Source organism: Dendropsophus ebraccatus, chromosome 1 (assembly GCF_027789765.1).
Source record: "Dendropsophus ebraccatus isolate aDenEbr1 chromosome 1, aDenEbr1.pat, whole genome shotgun sequence".
NCBI classification, from domain to species: Eukaryota; Metazoa; Chordata; class Amphibia; order Anura; family Hylidae; genus Dendropsophus; species Dendropsophus ebraccatus.
The window spans coordinates 204,980,162-205,001,382 of NC_091454.1; the positions used below are offsets into that span (position 1 = coordinate 204,980,162).

Sequence of the window (21,221 nt, forward strand, 5' to 3'; positions counted from 1 at the left end):
CTTTAATATAATTAGTTTAAAAGGAAAGGATGCTATTACACATAATTCTATATAGGAGAATAAACCCAGGGCTCTCGCTTGGTTTCAAGGACATACAAATCCCAGCATGCTCTTGGCCACCAGAGTACTTCAGCACCCATGCTTCGTCTGCAGCGGTTCCACCATTCGTATTCTTAGAACTTTAATCATTTCCCAAGAATCGGACAAAGAGAACGAAGATGATCGTGTACTGGGACACTTTTTATTCCAATACATTAAAAGTGGTTTAAAAAAAAAAAATATTAAATTAAAACAGTGTTACCTAAAAGAAGTCAATGGCACCATCATGTGTCCCGGTGTGCGTCTGCCTTGGTCTTCCGATCCTACGTCTTCTCTAGTCTAGCCCTTCTATTTCTCTACTGTGACCCTCAAATAACCTCTGAATTATAAAATAGTCTAATACTTTCTATACCTTAAACACTCTGTATAACTCTCAGGGTCTACAGGTTTAGCTTAACTCTGACTCAGGTCTGTCTCCTGGATAGAGAGTCCAGTTTATATACGGTTTAAGGCTCAGAAGGAGTCATTTAAAATGTCTTCATAAACAAAATGGAAAAAAACATCTTAAAAAGAAAGTCCTTAAAACGGAGTTAAAATCCCAACGGGCGACGTGGACGAACCCTTCATCCTTATTCAAGATGAGAAAAGTCTTCAGTTAATGGTTTGGTCTTCATCACTTTGAGGTCTGGAAGAAAGAGAAGTTAGATTGAGGGGATGATGGAACAAACACTGTGATAGGAAGGGAAATGACTGCGACTGATCGTTCAAAGCCGTTCAGCTGGTGTTAATGGAGGTCAGGCGATATGGTTATATACTAGAATGTAAGATGGTACAGAGAGAGGGGAGAGGTCGGAAGAGTCGATGGGAGAAAGAATAGCCATGAAAGACCACATAGCACATTCACTTAACGCACTGTATTTCACTTGGAAGTCAGGAGTTCCGCCTTAAAGTTGTATTCCCATCTGGGGTAGTTATGCCCCATCTACAGATCCAAACACAGGGGCCCCGTAATCTCAAGATTGGGGACTGGAGAGGAGTGCAACTGGAGCATACTCGAGTTACATTGTTCGCCATTTGAATACTGGTGGCTGTATCCATGTTTTCCAGGACTTCATATGTATGGCTGCATCAAACTTCTTGGATTCAACCACCAAATACCGAACAGTTGGTCTCGAGCTTGCTCCAGTTATACTCATTTCTATTGGGGACCCCACTACCCAAGCAGAAGGAGCCGTGGGCTCATGCACACCGCATCTCCCTTCATTCTCTATAGAGCCCCGAAAGAGAGCCAAAAGCCAGATAGGTATACCCCTTTAATATGCTCTAGTCACTCAGAATTATGTTATCCCAAACGCACAATTACCTCCATTACCTATATGTCTGCTGTACTCTGCTAGCTTTCGAGGGGTAATCCAGCAAAAAAAGTTTTTTTCTGTTCAAATCAACTGGTATCAGAAAGAGTATTACAAAGAGTTTTAATTAACTTCTATTTAAAAATCTCAAGTCTCCCAGTGCTTTTCAGCTGCTGTACGTCCTGCAGGAATTTTGCAGAGCAGGAGAGGTTTTCTATGGGGATTTGCTACTGCTCTGGACAGTTCCTAACATGGACAGAGGTGGCAGCAGAGAGCACTAGGTCAGACTGGAAAGAATACGCCACTTCCTGCAGGACATACAGCAGCTGAGTACTGGAAGAGAATGATGGTTGACCTCAGGGAGATCAACCAAAACACCGCAGAGAAACCATCATGTGTTTCTCAACGTCAGTGAGCTAGCCAGACCTTCCTCCGGGAAGGAACAACCAAGCCAAAGGCGTTCTCCAGTCAAGGAAACCACCACAGCAAGGTATCCATCCACAGACAGCTGTTCCGAAATTCACTGACGTTGAGAAACACGTGATGGTGTCTCCGCAGTGTTTTGGTTGATCTCCCTGAGGCTTTGCTCCCACTAGCCAGATTCCTACTCCACACTGATGAGGGGCAAATACCCCGAAACAGCCGTCTGTGGATGGATACCTTACTGAGGTGGTTTCCTTGACTGGAGAATGCCTTTGGCTTGGTTGTTTCCTTCCCGGAGGAAGGTCTGGCTAGCTCACTGACGTTGAGAAACACGTGATTGTGTCTCCGCAGTACTTTTGCATATTTGAGAACTACTGGAAGACTTGAGATTTTTAAATAAAAGTAAATTAAATTACAACTACATAAAACTTCCTGACACCAGTTGATTTGAAAGAAAAAAAATAAAATTGTCGGAGTACACTTTAAGTTAAATGGGCATTCCAAATCCCAATAACTCACCCCCTTAGGAAAAACATGCAGCACATCTTGCCCATGTTCAGAGAAGAGGCTAATGCACAATACTCACGGTCTAAGGAAGCAGCACGACAAAGGGCAGTTGTTGGAGCTGGCGGTGCGGAATTTCCCTGAGCTGGGGCTGTCCTTACACTCCTCTATATACTGATGGAGGGCAGAAACATTTTCACTTCCAGCGTTCTGAAACTGAAGTATGCAGAAGACATCAGTATCCAGTTACATGGGAGCAAGACCAGGAACTGATCATTGATCCCCGATTACCCTATATAATTACCTTGATGGTCTCATAGGCTCCTGTGATCAAGGCAATGAAAAGACTGAGGACCATGTAGATAAAGAGACTGATGAAGGTATATAAGTACAGCTGACTGAACATCCACACCAGGTAACTACTGTTCTGCATCTCCGAGAAGGTGACAAACATGTCGTCTCCATTTATAAGGGAGAAGAGGCATTCCGACACCATGGAGAGGGAGCGGAACTGCAAGGAAACCAAGATGTTACTATAGAGGATGGAGCCAATGATATAAGAGCGGATTAAAGTAAAAAGGGCCAATTCCCTCACCTTGACATGATAGGGTCCCAGGACTATCCAACCACAGAAGCAATATCCTAGATAAATCACTGCCGCACAACAGCAGAAGCGGATTACGTCAGGCAGGGCAACTCGGAGTGTGACAATGAGAATCTGCAGGGAAAAGACAAGATAGATGACACTGAGGAGCAGAGACCTGTATCGGTAAGAGGTGGCGGAACACCTAAGGCCAGCTATGGTATAGGCAAGATGAGGATCACTGCCACACTTACATTATATTTCTGGAAGAAGCTGAGATACCGGATAACTCCAACCCAAACCAGCAGCGTTGAGGTCCCTAGCAGAATGCTACAGACGTCGTAACTGGCAAACGTCTAGAACACAGGAAGACAAAGCTAAGCTTAGGAATTACTTATAGACAGCAAAATTATTTTGCAAAATAAAATCATAAAAAAAAAGGTCAAGGCTCTTTAAAGGGGGCTGCACACAGACTTTCATGGAATATACACTCACCGGCCACTTTATTAGGTACACCTGTCCAACTGCACGTTACCACTTAATTTCTAATCAGCCAATCACATGGCGGCAACTCAGTGCATTTAGGCATGTAGATATGGTCAAGACAATCTCCTGCAGTTCAAACCGAGCATCAGTATGGGGAAGAAAGGTGATTTGAGTGCCTTTGAAAGTGGCATGGTTGTTGGTGCCAGAAGGGCTGGTCTGAGTATTTCAGAAACTGCTGATCTACTGGGATTTTCACGCACAACCATCTCTAGGGTTTACAGAGAATAATCCGAAAAAAAAAAAACATCTAGTGAGCGGCAGTTCTGTGGGCCTTGTTGATGCCAGAGGTCAGAGGAGAATGGGCAGACTGGTTTGAGCTGATAGAAAGGCAACAGTGACTCAAATAGCCAACCGTTACAACCAAGGTAGACAGAAGAGCATCTCTGAACGTACAGTACGTCCAACTTTGAGGCAGATGGGCTACAGCAGCAGAAGACCACATCGGGTGCCACTCCTTTCAGCTAAGAACAGGAAACTGAGGCTACAATTTGCACAAGCTCATCGAAATTGGACAGTAGAAGATTGGAAAAACGTTGCCTGGTCTGATGAGTCTCGATTTCTGCTTGAACATGACAATGAGTTCACTGTACTCAAATGGCCTCCACAGTCACCAGATCTCAATCCAATAGAGCATCTTTGGAATGTGGTGGAACGGGAGATTCGCATCATGGATGTGCAGCCGACAAATCTGCGGCAACTGTGTGATGCCATCATGCCAATATGGACCAAAATCTCTGAGGAATGCTTCCAGCACCTTGTTGAATCTATGCCACAAAGAATTGAGGCAGTTCTGAAGGCAAAAGGGGGTCCAACCCGTTACTAGCATGGTGTACCTAATAAAGTGGCCGGTGAGTGTATGTACAGATGGCGCTGAAAAGACTTAAGGGGAGATTTATCAAACAAGGTGTAAAGTGAATCTGGCTCAGTTGCCCCAAGCAACCAGATTCCACCTTTTATTTTCCAAAGAATCTGTGAGAAAAAGAAAGTGGAATCTGATTGGTTGCTAGGGGCAACTGAGCCAGATTCACTGTACACCATGTTTGATAAATCTCCCCCTTAGTGTATTTGTTATTTAATTTTTCCTTTTTTTGAAGAAATCAATAGTACAAGGTATTTTAAAAAACTATGTAATAGGTTTTATTAAGCAAAAGTTTTCTTCTGTACTTAAAAAGCTGGTTTCCTACCACCCCCCTCACTTCTTATCTGTGCATAAGTCATCTACAGATGTGCAGTCAGTGAAAGCAGGTTTGCCATGTCCATTATATTCTATGGAAGGGAGGGGGCGAGGGGAGATGAGTGACCAGGAAGAGGAGAGAACCAGCTTGTGCAGTTTGGAGACTGTCAGGACACAAAACACTGGATTCACAGGTAAGAAAACTCAGTGCTGCTCTGGGAACTTTGTGAGGTAAGATTGTAGGATGTTGCACTGTGATGTCTCCTATAATGTTTTCTATTCCTGCTACCCCCTCCATAGACCATAATGGACACAGCAAACAGATAAGCAAGGGGGAGAGGCTCTTTGGCCTAATAAAACCTATTACAGAGTTTCCTAAAAAAGCTTGATTTCTACAAAGTTGCGGCTCCCGCCAGCTGTTGTGCAACTACAATTCCCGTCATGCCTGGACAGCCTTGATGGGAATTGTGGTTTTGCAACAGCTGGCGGGAGCCGCATGTTTGACAGCCAGATTGTAGCTAAACAAAATTACTTGCCTCGTCCAGACAGATGCAGTACGTGGGGCACATAAGGACAATACAGGTGTCTGTCTGTATGGTGGCAGAGGAAGGCAGTAATCTCTTACTCTATTCAACACAAGTACTGTCTATAGCAGTAATAGTACCTTGGACTCGATCCCGATCTTCATGACCGTCCCTGACACAGTGAGGATGTCACTGATGATAAGCAGCAGGTACCAACCATTCACGAACTCCAGCCGGTCAGACAAGGATACAGTCAATGAGTGACGGGTTTGTACAAATGTAGCAAATTCCTAGACAGAGAGGAGGTTAGTAACAACCCAAAGTAACACCACCAGCTTCAGTCCCGAAAGAATAGGGAACCTACATTCTGCAGTTTCAGGCCTCGTATGATGGATCTGGCACACAGGATGAAGGAGAGGATGCAGGAAATTATCACAATGATGTCAAATGCCAAACGGGAGTGGTTGTCACCTGTGAGAAGATACGGCACGATTAAACACTAACACTATTACATATCCCAATGGCTAGATCTGGGCATATATACTGAGTGCATGGTAAATACATGGCTACATATTGGATGGTCTTGGCCCCACGAATGGGCACCGGATCTTACAAGCGGCCTTTTACTTCTAAGCATTCATCACCCCCACATCCCATGATGCACAGGGAAATGTGAGGACTAGAGATGAGCACAACTAGAGCATGCTTGAGTCGGATTGCTCAGCATTTGAATACCGGTGGCTGAAGTTGGAAGCAGCCCTAGGGAGTCTGGGAGAATATGGATACAGCCTATGGTCTCTGGTTGTATCCATGTTTTATCGGACTCCCCAGGGCTGCATCTAACTTCTTCGGCCACCAGTAATCAAATGTTAAACGATCGGCTCCACCACAGAATTCCGCCTCATCTACTCAGTGTGAACATACCCTAAGAGCACAAAAGCAAGTCTGCTAGTGTGCGAGAGTGTCTGTGTGTGCAGGTATGTTATGCAGTGGCGTAGCTACCATAGAGGCAGGGTAGGCAATTGCTATGGGGCCTGTGCAGGAGGGGGCACGGGGTAGAAGGTAAGAGCATGTGTCCTTCTGCTTAAAGAAGAAGTCCGGTCAAAATATTTATAAAAGTATTGTATTGTCCCCCCCAGTCCTTATTACAGGAAATGCTTATAAAGTGCTTTTTTCCCTGCACTTACTACTGCATCAAGGCTTCACTTCCTGGATAACATGGTGATGTCACTTCCTGGATAACATGGTGATGTCACGCCCCAACTCCCAGAGCTGTGCGGGCTGTGGCTGCTGGAGAGGATGATGGCAGAGGGATGCTCAGAGTCCCCCCAGTGCCCTGTGTCCCTCAGTGTCCCCCTGCCATCATCCTCTCCAGCAGCCACAGCCCGCACATCTCTGGGAGTTGGGGCGTGACATCACCATGTTATCCAGGAAGTGACATCACCATGTTACCCAGGAGGTGACGCCTTGATAAGTAGTCAGTGCAGGGAAAAAGCACTTTATAAGCATTTCCTGTAATAAATGTATATTGGGGATTTGTATAACTTTTGGGGGGGGCAATACAATACTTTAATAAAAATTTTCGCCAGACTTCTCCTTTAACCCCTTATGCAGTGCAGTGTGTAAAGGCCCTATTCCACAGGCAGACTTGGAGCAAACGAGTGCTGTCAGTGCTCGTTTGCTCCTCGTTCCCTGCTCACTGCCGCCGCTATTCCAGGCAGCAGCAGCGGGCGAGTCAGGGGAGGGCCATCCAGGTGATTGCTAGATCATCCGGGAAGCCCATACAGCAGCGTCTGCTGCCAACAATCCTATTCCACGGAGCGACGGCAGCAGATCGTTGAAAAACAAACGACTGCAACAATCTGATCGTTGCCTTCTATTCCACAGGCCAATTATCGGACGTGACGGCCGATAATTGTTCCGTGGAATAGGGCCTTAAGTGACCCAATGTTTACTGTTACATGCTGTAACAAAAAAAAAAAAAAAAAAAAAGGGTTAACAAGCAGAAGACAGATCTCTGCTTCACTGCACTGATAACCCTTGACCTCTGTTCTCCAGCCCTAAAGCAGAATATGTGTGTATGTGTGTGTGTGTGTGTGTGTGCGCGCACGCGCAGTGCTTTGTGTTGTGCGTAGGGGAGCCTTAAAAAGTTTTGCTATGGGGCCCTATGAATCCTAGCTACGCCCCTGATGTTATGCAGTATAGAAAAGTGTGTCCAAGTGTAGCAGAGTGTCACAATGCGCCAGAGTGTAACCAAGTATGCAAGTTTCACCAAGTGCAACAGTGTACCCCAGTGAAACTGCACAAGTATGCAAGAGTGAATCTGACTGCAAGTAATTCCGTGTACAAGACTTCCTGTGTCACAGTGTAACTCTAAGCCTGCATACATTAGTTTGAGAACACTTGATTGTGAAAGGGTGTGCAATAGTGTGACATGTAAGTGCATGAGTGAACAGATGTACATGGGCAAGCAGGAAGATTTCTATAGTTCCCTATTATACCGTTCATGGGATCAAACATGGAAAGAATGCCGACATTTCGGTGGGATTAGAGGATCATACATTCAGGCACAGAGGTTACACCTGCGCTCACCTCTTCCATACACACTCGGGTCCTTGCACTCCTTAATGGTTGCGTCATTGTCCAGTTGTATTTTCACTCTCCCACTGTGCGCTTGGTTATCAAATATGATCTGTATGAGAGAAAAGCGATCACATAATGAGAACACCTAGAGGATGACGGCTCCTGTACTCCGCTATACACTCTGTATACAACCCCGAATAGGGAGTACTCACAGTGATGGTGAAGGTGTAACAGTCCGGGATCTCATTGTTAATGATGGTCTGGATGTTAATGGCTTTTAGCTGAAATTGTACCGTTATGTTAATCAACCTAAGAGGATGAAAAAAAAAAAAAAAGTATACATTTAAAAAAAGAAAAAAAAAAACACACACACACACACACACACCACGTACTTCAATAAATGGTGGCTGCAGGAAAAACACTCCTCTCTGGTTTCAGAAAGTTATATAGATTTGTAATTTACTTTTATTTAAAAAGCTCAAGTCTTCCAGTACTTATCAGTTGCTGTATGTCCTGCAAGAAATGTTGTTGTTTTCAGTCTGACAGTGCTCTCTGCTGCCACCTCTGTCTAAGACAGGAACTGTCCAGAGCAGCAGCAAATCCCCATAAAAAAAAAAACTATCCAATACTTATCAGCTGCTGTATGTCCTGCAGGAAGTGGTGTATTATTTCCTGTCTGACACAGTGCTCTTTGCTGCCACCTCTGTCCATGTCAGGAACTGTCCAGAGCAGGAGAGATTTTCTATGGGGATTTGCTGCTGCTCTGGACAGTTCCTGTCTCGGCCACAGATGTCAGCAGAGAGCACTGTGTCAGACTTAAAACAAAACAACATTTCCTGCATGACATACAGCAGCTGATAAGTATGGGGAAACTTGAGATTTTTAAATCAAAGTGAATTACAAATCTATATAACTTTCTAAAACCAGTTAACTTGAAAGAAAAAGATTTTTGCTGAAGTACCCCTTTAACCTTTGGCGGTTGAGCTTATGAACTCGGACCCAGCAACATTCTAGCACTATACGTACTTGTGAAATTTAATAGTAAAGTTCCTGTAGCTGTGAGTGGTCTCGGTGGGGTCAGCGTAAACACAATCTAGAGGAGACAGCAGAGAAGGACGGTGATGAAGTGACTTCATTATAGGTGGAGAGGACTCGAGGAAAACAACATGTTTTTACCCGTGACAACTTTGGGGTCAATGTTGAAGGTATCGTTGGCAGGATCGATGTGGCCCTTGCGGTAATACTGCTGACACACCGACACAGCCGACTTGTTGGCAGGGCGCGTGTACGCATAGCGAGCCGTGGTCTGGTTTGGTAATGAGATGTACTAAAGAAAAAAAATAATAATAGCTACTATAAAGGAGTGGTGGGCTTTTTCCCCCCTTCACGGTACGGAGACCCCCTCACCTGCTCCACGGCATAAAAGAGGTAGTCGTAGACGTCATCCTGGGTGTAGACGGCGAAGGTCTTATCCAAATCGTCCGTGTAATCTTTCAGGAAGAGATGCTTGAAGGCCACCGTGTTCTCCTCCTTAAACTGCACGACCATCTGATTACTGAGACCAAACAGGATGAGCTGCGGGAGACAGGAGAGTTATGGGGGGGGATGAGGATGGGGGCAGCCAAGTCTTCTCATACATAGCAGAACGCAGGTCTCACTGATCTGCTCCATATCTACACAATAGGGGAACATCCACCATGGTTATTAGCTGCCTCAGCCTACTCCATGCAGACATGCTCTACACTGGACACCACTGATAAGGGGAATGACTGACGGATAAGGACTTACTGCACAGGACGACATGGCGGTGTATTAGAGTTACTTTTACATTACCTGAACGGTGACCAATAAGATCTTGATGAGCTGCAGGGCCAACTTGTAAGGTTTCCTGCCCTTGGCCCTGTACTTGTCACAAGGGCTCATGAAGAAATACTTCAGCCGCCTCCGTAGCTGGACCTCCTCTGGGTTGGAGCCTTCACAGAACCTGGTGCCATAGCAGGGCGAAGGGGACAGGAGGTGCTGGCGCTCGGCTATAAAACAGAATAGGAAACCGGTGAGAACATCATAAAGCAAAGACAGTACAGTGGTTATGGGGGACGTGTTGTCTATAGCAGTGCTTCTCTGTGAGGTGGGCCTTACCAGTGAGGCGCCCCCTAGTTGTTGGTGACGCCCAGCTGGGGAGCCAGTTTTCACAAAAGTGACTATGATCTGCACAGTCCTCCAAAAGCTCCATTTTAGCAACATTATTAATTAAATTTAGTACTTGCTTTATTAGTATCTAGAGCTTGGGAGATGGAAGAAAGGTAGCCCTAGCATTTCTTTCAGCTTTTAAATGGACTTCACCACAGATAGTGAGGCCCCGGCATCCTCTTGGTCAGTCTGGTGAGGCCCCGGCATCCTCTTGGTCAGTCTGGTGAGGCCCCGGCATCCTCTTGGTCAGTCTGGTGAGGCCCCGGCATCCTCTTGGTCAGTCTGGTGAGGCCCCGGCATCCTCTTGGTCAGTCTGGTGAGGCCCCGGCATCCTCTTGGTCAGTCTGGTGAGGCCCCGGCATCCTCTTGGTCAGTCTGGTGAGGCCCCGGCATCCTCTTGGTCAGTCTGGTGAGGCCCCGGCATCCTCTTGGTCTGTTGGGTGAGGCTCCAGAAGAAATAGTTTGAGAAGATCTGGTCTATAGGTTTGTATGACCATAAGGGGGCGCTGTGTCCAGAAAGCAGCTAGGGGTGCCAATAATGCAAAAACAAATGGCAAAAATTACAGAATCCAGGAGATTTTAAAGGAGCAGTCTGAGCTAAAATAACTAAATCCGCAGCATAGACGATAAGGGTCAAAGTGCCGGGGGTCTGGCCACTGGGAATCCCCACCATCACCAGAACAGAGCCCTGCTTATTGCTCTATTCATTGTCTATGGAACTGTCAAAAGTGGCCATGCCTTGTACTCTGGGTGCTCCAAAGACAATGAGTGGAGTAGCGGCACTCATTTATAACACTCAGGGATCAGTTATGGAAATCACAAGGGGTCCCAGCTGTCAGACCCTCCATGATCAAACTCCTTTCCCAAATCGCAAATTGGGGTATATGTCTTTTCCCCAGATAGAGATTCATACATCTATGCAATGAGTTTGGAATATGTGAAGAGCAGAAAAAAAAAAAAAAAAAAAAAAAAAAAAAAAAAAAGAGAACGATTGACTGCAGGATCAGACTATGCAAAGACTTCCTTTGTAGTCTGTTACCATGGAGACACATAGGTTTGCTTATGAGATGTTCATTTCAGACAACAGTTTCACTAGAATCACTACATTATATAAGTAACACAGATGATTGTTGGCAGCAAAAGACCCCTTGTCCATCCAGTCTGCCCTTTTAGTAATTCCTTTCAAACAATCATCTGCTTATCAGAGATGTTATCTGTAAGACGGTAAGATGAAGGCTTCCCTTATATCCATGAACAATTTGATCTGTTTCGCATCACTACAGATTTGGAAGCAGATGAAAGTGCAACTCAATGCACCCAATGTTATAGGCAAAGGAGAGCTGGAATAAGTGGGAGAGCCGGAGACTATGGGCCACATCAGAAGTGGGTCACTACAGAACAATGGGCCTTTCAGGACGTCCACAGCAATGTAAAGATAATGATGAATGTGCAGAAAAATAAGCAAAGACAATGAAGCTGGATGTCCAGATGACAGGTCAATAAACAAGGGGATATATGAAGTGAAAAAGCACATGGAAACCCTGCTGAGATATGGGGGAAGCCTATGGTCCGCCACAGTCACATTACAAATCTACTAAGAAGTCTACAGGACTAAAGATATCCAAAAACTGTAAATCTATGGAGCCTGTTTCCTGCAGCACGTCCGATCAAGTGGCAAGCCAGGGAGTGAAGCGCACATCAGAGTGCTTCTTCTTCGTATTGTGAGGGTCTCAGCACCAAGACCCCCAACCGATCAAAACAAGTGACGTACGTGTGTGTGTGTGCGTGTGCGTGTGTGTGGTATTTCTCTCAACTCCCACACATTTTGCTATAGGGACAGGATCAGAAACAAGAACACAGGATCAGGCACGGGCGGCAGTGAAGTCAAGAATGCTGACAGTAGGCAATAACAAGAAGTAAACCAGCTAGATGCTATATCCTCATGAACTTTGCTACGTATAGGGACAATGCCCTTTGTTATAAATCCGCCTGCCTTACTGTATATCTGTACTGTAAACCAGACCAGAATAGGGAAGGAGCTGACTACAATCTACAGTGACACACTTACTATAAGAACATGCTGACTCATAGTACGCAGAACTAGCTCCACCTCAACCTTATGCTATATAGGCGTCTCAGGGTGAAGACGACCAAAGGAATCCAGCGGGCTGTCACCTCATACCCATGGCGGCACGTCACCTCCAGTAAATGTAGAATGTGCACTATAAATAGATGTAATTGCTTCCTATAATAAATCTCCGCCACGTAACACACACTAAACACTACCGTAACCTGGTCCTCAGGGGTTACAGACTGCCCACTACTATTACCAGTTGTGGTTTATTGCACTACTAGGTCCAAGGAGCCGAACACATGAAAAGGCAATCCTTAAAGTGTACCTGTCGTTATATTTATTTTTTTTGCAAAAATCAATAGTACAGACGATTTTAAGAAACTTTGTAGATTGGGTTCATTAGCCGAAAAATGCATTTTTATGATGAGAAAGTAGTTTGAAGCTCTTTCCCCTGTCTTCATGGTTTTCTATGAAGAGGGGAGGGGTGGAGGGAGAGGAGCCACCAAAACAGGACAACAAAGAGTTAATATACAGCTACATCACCGGGTTATCTCCTCTGACAGCCAGCACTGACCTCTGAATAGAGGCTTTCACACAGCTCCCACTGTGTAATCCTTTGTTTTCTGCTGATGACTAATCTCCCTCCTCCCCTCTCCATAGAACAGACAGGGGCACGTCTGATGCAACAAGACATGATTTCCTGATAATGAGCAGCGAATGAGAGAGGGGGGGGGGGGGGGCTAGGGAAAGTCTTTTTGAATACAGATAATGGCATATTTGCCTAATAAACCCAATTACAAAGTTTCTTAATATCGCCTGAACTATTGATTTCTGGAAAAAAATAAAATCAATAAAATACTATAACAGTGACACTTTAAATACTGAGAGAAGGAGAGGACCCCTGAGGGGTGACCATCTACAGGGGAATGAGAAGGCAGTTCAGGAGAGAAGCTATAAAGAATACAGGAAACAAAAAGGTATAGTTTTAATTTTAGCATTCTCATGTGTCGGGGTAGTGAGTACCGGAGTATAGGGGAAGCCTGGGAGAAACACTGGACACGGATGTATGAAGAGCGGACAGGGCGAGAGCAGGGGAGCAGAGGTAGAGGCCTTGTGAGGATCTGAGGTTATGTGAGGGAAAGGAGCGGGAGATCCAATCAGATGTATGGAGGGGAAAGGTTGTAGACCGGAGATTACGTCACAGGAGGGATTGGGAGATCAGGTAAAGATTATGTGATGGGAATGATCAGCAGATCAGGTCAGAGATGAATGGAGGGGACAGGTTGTAGACCGGAGGGTATGTGATGGAGGGATCAGGAAATAAGGTAGAGATTATGTGATGGGAGGGATCCAGAGATCAACTCCAATGAATGGAGGGGACAGGTTGTAGACCGGAGGTTATGTGATGGAGGGATCAGGAAATAAGGTAGAGATTATGTGATGGGAGGGATCCAGAGATCAGCTCAGATGTATGGAGGGGACAGGTTGTAGACCGGAGGGTATGTGATGGAGGGATCAGGAAATAAGGTAGAGATTATGTGATGGGAGGGATCCAGAGATCAACTCCAATGAATGGAGGGGACAGGTTGTAGACCGGAGGTTATGTGACGGGAGGGATCAGAAGATGAGGTCGGAGATATATAGAGGGGGCAGGTTGTAAACTGGAGATTACAAACTGATCTAAATAATATCTGACTCCATTAAATCAATTGGATCATTGTTCATTTGCATTTTTCTGATCCCCGAACATATCAGACAAACAGAGATCAGACAGGGAGCTCAAACACAGACATGAACCCGGCTTTTATCACCATAACCCCCCTGACCCAGAGTAAAGTCATTGTGTAATTTATCCCACCGTGTAAACAAAAACAGAATGGCGGTATTGTTGTTTTGTCTTTCTTCCCCCCCCTATTCCTTCCCAAAAAAGTTAAAGTTTTTCTCCCTCCTATACCCACAGAGCCGCAGGCTACGCCGCTTATACATCTCCGGTTCACCACATTAGATGAAATGCAGTCAGATCGATTATTTCCGGCTTTCCGACCACTGCTGGGGACCTTTCAATCTCAATGTAAGTCCCAGAGGTAGGACAGACTTCTATTGGACACATATGGCGCATCCTAAGAGAGTCCTGATGGGAATACGGCTTTAATAATGTATTTGTGGCCTAAAACACTGAAATAAAAAATACACAACTCATCCTGCAAAAAGAACTAAAGTCAAACAGAAAAATATAAAGTTATTGCCCTTAGAATGGCAAGAAAAATTACGAAGAATTGCTTAGTCATTGAGGCTCAAAATAGGTGCCCACTAAGGGGTTAAAGGATTTGCTGGATTCACATAACCCAATTTTTTCCTCTTAATAAAGACTTCCTGGCAGTAACCGCTATGGATCATATTATAGAGGAAATAGACGTCTGCCTTCTTTTCTGTGGACATCCGTACGCCCGGGGCGATATCCTCATCAGGGGCTCCAGGCCCGTCTCGTGCTCCTTCCCTTGTGAGTCTAGAAGAGGATAAAGGCCTCAAGCCTTCCATACACAAATGTATCACCCTCCTTCTATCCCTAATCCTTACATTCTGCTTCCCAGCAATCAGATGGCTATCCCCCATTCTGGTAATCCCCTATGTGATGTGACTCTATACCAAGGTGCCCATCACCCGAGAGCAGAGAAGACAACCGGCAGACAAGTGTGCGGCCGATATTCTAGAGCAGGAATGGGGAACCTTCCGTCCTTCAGTTGTTGCAAACTACAATCCCCATCAGCTTAGCTTTAGCTGTACAGCCATCATGGGAAATGTAGTTTTTCAACAGCTGGAGGGCCTAAGGTTCCCCATACCTGTCCTAGAGTATCCCGGTGAGGAACATACAGTCATTATGGGGTTAACTTCTCCATCTCCCAATCTTATACCATTCACCCAGTGAACTGTAACCAGAATTATGGATCTTTTCCTCTCTACTACAGGACGTGACCAGGACCAAAATACATCATAAAACCCATCGTCACAGGAAAAAGGAAAGGAATCTGCCATCTCAGCATTGTGTGTGTGTGTGTGTGTTTCTGGTCTTTAAAAAAATAAAATTATAAATATAAAAAAATACAGTAAAAAAAAAAAAAAAAAAAAAAAAAAAAAAGGCATTGCTTCTTCTGCCGATGGTCAGCACTATTGAAATAAAAAAAAAAATATTGTGAGGTTGGAAAATGTGTTTGAGATTAAACCACTTCCACATTTAGACAATGCTCACGTGTGGGTTTTTGAGGTTTAAGGTCTTTTTTTTTTAAAGATGAGTTTAATGGGAAAAAGCGGCACAGTTTATACCTTTTTAGGGGTTGGTTTTCAGGCAGGGATGAAGAACCTGCAGCCGCCCAGCTGTTCCAAAGCTACAATTCCCATCATGCCTGGGGGGGGGGGGGGGGATGCATAACATCAAAGGTTCCCCATCCCAGCTTTAAAGTCTTAGTAAAAAGTATTGACAGGCCACTCAGACTGGGCAGAAGTTGAGATCACACCAGGTCTCAGTCCAGAGATCCATTGTGGCTGTTAGTTATATCTGGGTAAAGCATGGGGCTGCTTAGGATTACAGCCGGAGTGTAAGGCTGCATTGACATGATCAGTGTTCCTCACGGAACACGGACGTGGAATGCCTGTAACAGACTCTCCCCCGCCTGGCCAGCATCTGTAATAAGAAGCTAGGAGAGGGGGAACTGTACAGATAGGCGCCGGGCTGTAATGAATCAGTGGGGCGCATTTCTGTACAGTTCCCCCGCTCCCAGCATCTTATCACAGAAGCTGGCCAGGCGGGGGAGAGTCTGTTACAGGCAGTTCACGTCCGTGTTCTGTGAGGAACACGGAACGTGTGAATGCAGCCTAAAGCTCACAGCCCTTTTACACTTAGCCTTAAAGGGGTATACCCATCTCAGCTAGTATAGTTATACTTGTAGGGCTCATCAAGTTATATCATTTTTGCAGACACATTCATACAGAAAACTTGTCTCCTCCTAAAATGCTGCCCTTTCCTTTCCATTGTTGACAGCTCGTTGCCTAGGTTAGCAACCACCACTCTGCTCTAAAAGCAGCGATTTCTATCCAGTAGGGCCTGTTCCACATGTAGTGGAAACTCTGGGCAGAATTTAACGTCCGTAGGATACAGATTTTAACCCTTTGCAACGTACATGGTGAAACGTGTGGCCACATCCAGGAACTGCAGAGCTGCTGAAGATGTGTGTAAATGTTCAGTGACTCCATAGACCACAGGTATCAAACTCATTGCCTCCAGCTGTTGTAAAGCTACAATTCCCATCATGCCTGGACAGCCAAAGCTTTAGCTATGATTGTCCAGGGATGATGGGAATTGTAGTTTTGCAACAGCTGGAGGCAATGAGTTTGATACATGTGGTCACTGAACATTTACTAGAGATGAGTGAATCTCAAAACATGCTGGAGTCGATCCGAACCCGAACGTTCAGCATTTGATTAGCAGTGGCTGCTGAAATTGGATAAAGCCCTAAGGCTATGTGGAAAACATGGATATCGCCATTGGCTGTATCCATGTTTTCCAGACAACCTTAGAACTTTATCCAAAGTCAGCAGCCCCAGCTAATCGAATACTGAACGTTTGGGTTCGGATCAACTTGAACCTGGTTCGCTCATCTCTTACATTTACCTATATCTTCAGCAGCCCTGCAGTTCCCAAGATAATGAATGAATGGCAGCCGGACTCCCCACCGATCAGCTTCTTATCCTGAATCTCTATCCGCAGCAGATTTGCTCTACTATCATATAATGGAGCTAATCCTTATCTATCCTGCCCCAAATAGCTGACACAGCATTTATCATTGTTTATCAATGGGGATGAGATACTGCTATTAACATGCCTAGGATACACATCAAATCCAACCTGTGTGAACATGGCCTTAGGGGGCATCAGATTGTGATATCAGACATGGACACCCGTAACTCAGGATCTCCATATAGTGCAGTATGATAAATCTATGTGCAGTACCATATGCTTCCTATAGGGGGCGCCTTATGCAGTTATACTCTAGTATTCATTCTCTATAAGGATCTATAACAAACATATGAAGCTGTAGGGCAGTGGTGGGGAACCTGCCACCCTCCAGGTGTTGCAAAACTACATTTCCCATCATGCCTGGACAGCCGAAGGCTGTCCAGGCATGATGGGAAATGTAGTTTTGCAACAGCTGGAGGGTGGCAGGTTCCCCCAGACATCTTAAATCTCCATCTAACAACAAAACGTCTCCCATTAACTTCAATAGAACCTGTGCACTACCATATGCTTCCCCTAGGAGGCGCTGTATTGCCCCCATATGGTATAGCACAATACAAATCTATAGACTCAGCTCTGCTGCACCTGTGCATGGAGGAAGCGGCCACATAACAATACCTGCTGCTGCTGCCGCCACCGGCTTGGGGTTATCACTCAGGCTGCGGCTCCTGCGCATTGAGCCCATCATGTCTGAGCGCGGCTGTCGTCACTGTGTGTGTCTCATCTGCTGCAGGATGCGCTCAGTCTCCGGGACCCCTCGCAACCTCCGTCCCATGAGTTCTCCCTCTAAGATCTCTATCAGCTGACCTGCCGCTGGTGGTCATGTGACAAAGACTACGGCCACGCCCAGCTTTACGTCAACGCCCGCCTATTATGTCACGTGACGCCCCCTCAGTCTTTGGTTACGTCCAAAACCGCGCCCACCTCGTGACGTCAGAACCTTTTGCCTTCCTTTTACTAACTAGGTCATGTGACGCCTCCTAAGGCTCTAAAACCACGCCCACCTTAAGACGTCAGAACGTCCAAACCTTCTCTATGATAGACCCCGCCCATTCCTAGCTCCAGTTATGAAATGAAACAAGTGTTTAGAGCCAGAACACCTGCCCTTTAACCTGTGACTGACATGGGAAAATGGATAATAATTACTTCCCTAAGTTTGCTGAAGCTGAGGTCATCCGGGGTTAGGCTGATAGACCGGTGACAGGGCTGATGGATTTTACCCTTTAAATAGCGATTAACCTGTGAATGGGCTGTAGACTAGCTGCATTAATTTTTCATTGAAATCACTACAGAGCTACGGCATGTGTTCACACTATCAGACTTATAATAGTTCGGCTGATTTGCATAGACGTTCAGTGTACACGTCCACAAGCAATAGTTCTAGTACAGGGACGACCCTCATGGGTATAATCAGCTTTATATGGATATAGTAACAACCTTTATGGTGCATTTACACCTTCCATGAATCTGCTGCACGTCGGAATCACAGACCTCGCAGCATCATGTATCATTATAATACTGAAGGTACTGAAAACTGAAACTTAAAGGGGAATTCTACTCAAATATAACTTCTCATATGTTACCGCCCATAGTGAAACTAACAATTCATTCTATTCTATTCAGTCTCCTTCCACCAGTTCTCAGCTGCTGCTTTCTGCTGAAGATACAAAAAACTGAGCTTTTCGCTCTGTTTCCCCCCTCTTCCCCCTTCCCTTCTGAGACGGCCCTGGCAGGCTTTATCTTCAACTTTGTAGCTTCTTTGTAATGCTGGCAGGGGTAATCTGAGGTCAAGTTGCTGATGAACTCACTGTGATTAACCCTCCCAGCATTACAAAGAAGCTGCAATGTTGCAGATAAAGCCAGCCAGGGACTTGTTTACATCAGTCGTCTCAGAAGGGAGGGGGAGGAGACTGAGAGAAAGGCTCACACACAGATTTTTGTGTCTTCGGCAGAAAGCAGCAGCTGAGAACTGGGGGAAGGAGACTGAATAGATAATAACAAGTATGGAAGGAATTGTTAGTCTCACCATGGGCAACAACATAGCAAAAGTTATGTTTGAGTGGAATACCCCTTTAAATCTTCATGGGACTGTACTGATACAGCAGCATGGCTGTGTCAGTACAGTCCTGCCAAGACTCAAACACTTTTTATATTGATACAGGATGCTGGGAGGTCTGTGATTCAAAAGTCTCAGGACATCCTTATGTTTCAGAAATAATAGGGGAAATGACATATCTGATACCCCAGCAAGTAATGGGTGAGGGGGGCTATCTAAGGCTATGTGCGGAACATGGCCGCCATAGTGGATCAGGGGTAGGTTTTTCCAATGGGAAGGTGGTCATGTAGACCAGTGTTTTTCAACCAGTGTGCCGCGGCACACTAGTGTGCCGTGACACATGGTCGGGTGTGCCGCGGGCGCCGTCCCCCTCACCTACTGGCCCGAACATCCCCAGGTTTCTCTCCCCTCTCATCCCCATCCCTGCTCACCTTCCCTGAGATGCTCGCCGCGGGTGCCGTCCCCCTCACCTACTACCGGACGCGCTCCTCCAATCAGGGGAGACTGGGAGCGTGGTGCGCTGCGGCAAGCCGTAGCGCACATGTTGATTGGATGCGTGCATCACGGCCCGCCGCAGCGCACCACGCTCCCGGTCTCCCCTGATTGGAGGAGCGCGTCCGGTAGTAGGTGAGGGGGACGGCACCCGCGGCGAGCATCTCAGGGAAGGTGAGCAGGGATGGGGATGAAACGGGAGAGAAGCAGAGGGGAGAGAAACCTGGGGATGGGGGAGAAGCAGGGGGATGAGAAACCTGGGGATGGGGAGAAGCAGGGGGATGAGAAACCTGGGGATGGGGGAGAAGCAGGGGGATGAGAAACCTGGGGATGGGGGAGAAGCAGGGGGATGAGAAACCTGGGGATGGGGAGAAGCAGGGGGAGAGAAACCTGGTGATGGGGAGAAGCAGGGGGAGAGAAACCTGGGGATGGGGGAGAAGCAGGGGGATGAGAAACCTGGGGATGGGAGAGAAGCAGGGGGAGAGAAACCTGGGGATGGGGGAGAAGCAGGGGGATGAGAAACCTGGGGATGGGGAGAAGCAGGGGGAGAGAAACCTGGTGATGGGGAGAAGCAGGGGGAGAGAAACCTGGGGATGGGGGAGAAGCAGGGGGGAGAGAAACCTGGGGATGGGGGAGAAGCAGAGGGGAGAGAAACCTGGGGATGGGGGAGAAGCAGGGGGATGAGAAACCTGGGGATGGGGGAGAAGCAGGGGGATGAGAAACCTGGGGATGGGGAGAAGCAGGGGGAGAGAAACCTGGGGATGGGGAGAAGCAGAGGGGAGAGAAACCTGGGGATGGGGAGAAGCAGGGGGAGAGAAACCTGGGGATGGGGAGAAGCAGAGGGGAGAGAAACCTGGGGATGGGGAGAAGCAGGGGGAGAGAAACCTGGGGATGGGGAGAAGCAGAGGGGAGAGAAACCTGGGTATGGGGGAGAAGCAGGGGGATGATAAACCTGGGGATGGGGGAGAAGCAGGGGGAGAGAAACCTGGGGATGGGGGAGAAACAGGGGAGAGAGAAGTTTGGTGGAGAGAAGCATGGGGGAGAGAAGCACAGGAGAGAAGCACAGGGAAGAGAAGTATGGTGGAGAGAAGCACAGGAGAGAAGCACGGGGGAGAGAAGCACAGGAGAGAAGCACGGGGGAGAGAATTATGGTGGAGAGAAGCACGGGGGAGAGAAGTATGGTGGAGAGAAGCACAGGAGAGAAGCACGGGGGAGAGAATTATGGTGGAGAGAAGCACAGGAGAGAAGCACGGGGGAGAGAAGCACAGGAGAGAAGCACGGGGGAGAGAAGTATGGTGGAGAGAAGCACAGGAGAGAAGCACGGGGGAGAGAAGCACAGGAGAGAAGCGGGGGGAGAAGTATGGTGGAGAGAAGCACAGGAGAGAAGTAGGGGGGGAGAAGAAAACAGGCCCAGGTTTCGCACTGAGTATAAATACATTTAGAATCTATATTATTAACTCTATGTATAATATGAACTGTTTTAGTGCCATTTTCGTTGGTGGTGTGCCCCGGGATTTTTTAAGTATAAAAAGTGTGCCGCGGCTCAAAAAAGGTTGAAAATCACTGATGTAGACTATGAACAAAGACAAGAATTGTTGCAATATCTCCTGTGGTTAAAAACTTATCAACACAGTTGCGGCAACAACCGTGAACGTTTCCGGTGATGCACCGCTATCTGACGTGTTTAGTGTGCTGTCCCTGGTGCTGAACACAGAGCTGAGGGTTCTGCATGAATTTTTAAGAACTTTTAAACGATGATGTGGCTGGGAAGGCAGGAGGGGTCACAAGGTTGGGGAGGAGGGAGTTCACAGCTCTCAACCTGACCCCAGACCCATATACACACAGCCTCCATAGACTTCAGGTATCTAATCAGATGCTAATGTCAGGGGACA

General features: G+C 46.5%; 1 protein-coding gene across 1 annotated transcript; it reads right to left on the bottom strand.

Annotated features, from left to right (window-relative positions):
• Positions 1-219: 219 nt before the first annotated feature.
• On the bottom strand, positions 220-17,633 carry MCOLN1 (mucolipin TRP cation channel 1). The gene is made up of 14 exons (XM_069967682.1): positions 17,400-17,633; positions 9,562-9,758; positions 9,136-9,303; positions 8,905-9,055; positions 8,755-8,821; positions 7,941-8,037; positions 7,738-7,837; positions 5,510-5,616; positions 5,286-5,435; positions 3,156-3,257; positions 2,914-3,036; positions 2,623-2,829; positions 2,401-2,534; positions 220-724 (listed from the first exon to the last, which is right to left on the bottom strand). Exons 1-14 carry the CDS (start codon positions 17,467-17,469, stop codon positions 691-693), a joined length of 1,707 nt encoding a protein of 568 aa, XP_069823783.1. The 5' UTR covers positions 17,470-17,633; the 3' UTR covers positions 220-690.
• Positions 17,634-21,221: the final 3,588 nt, after the last annotated feature.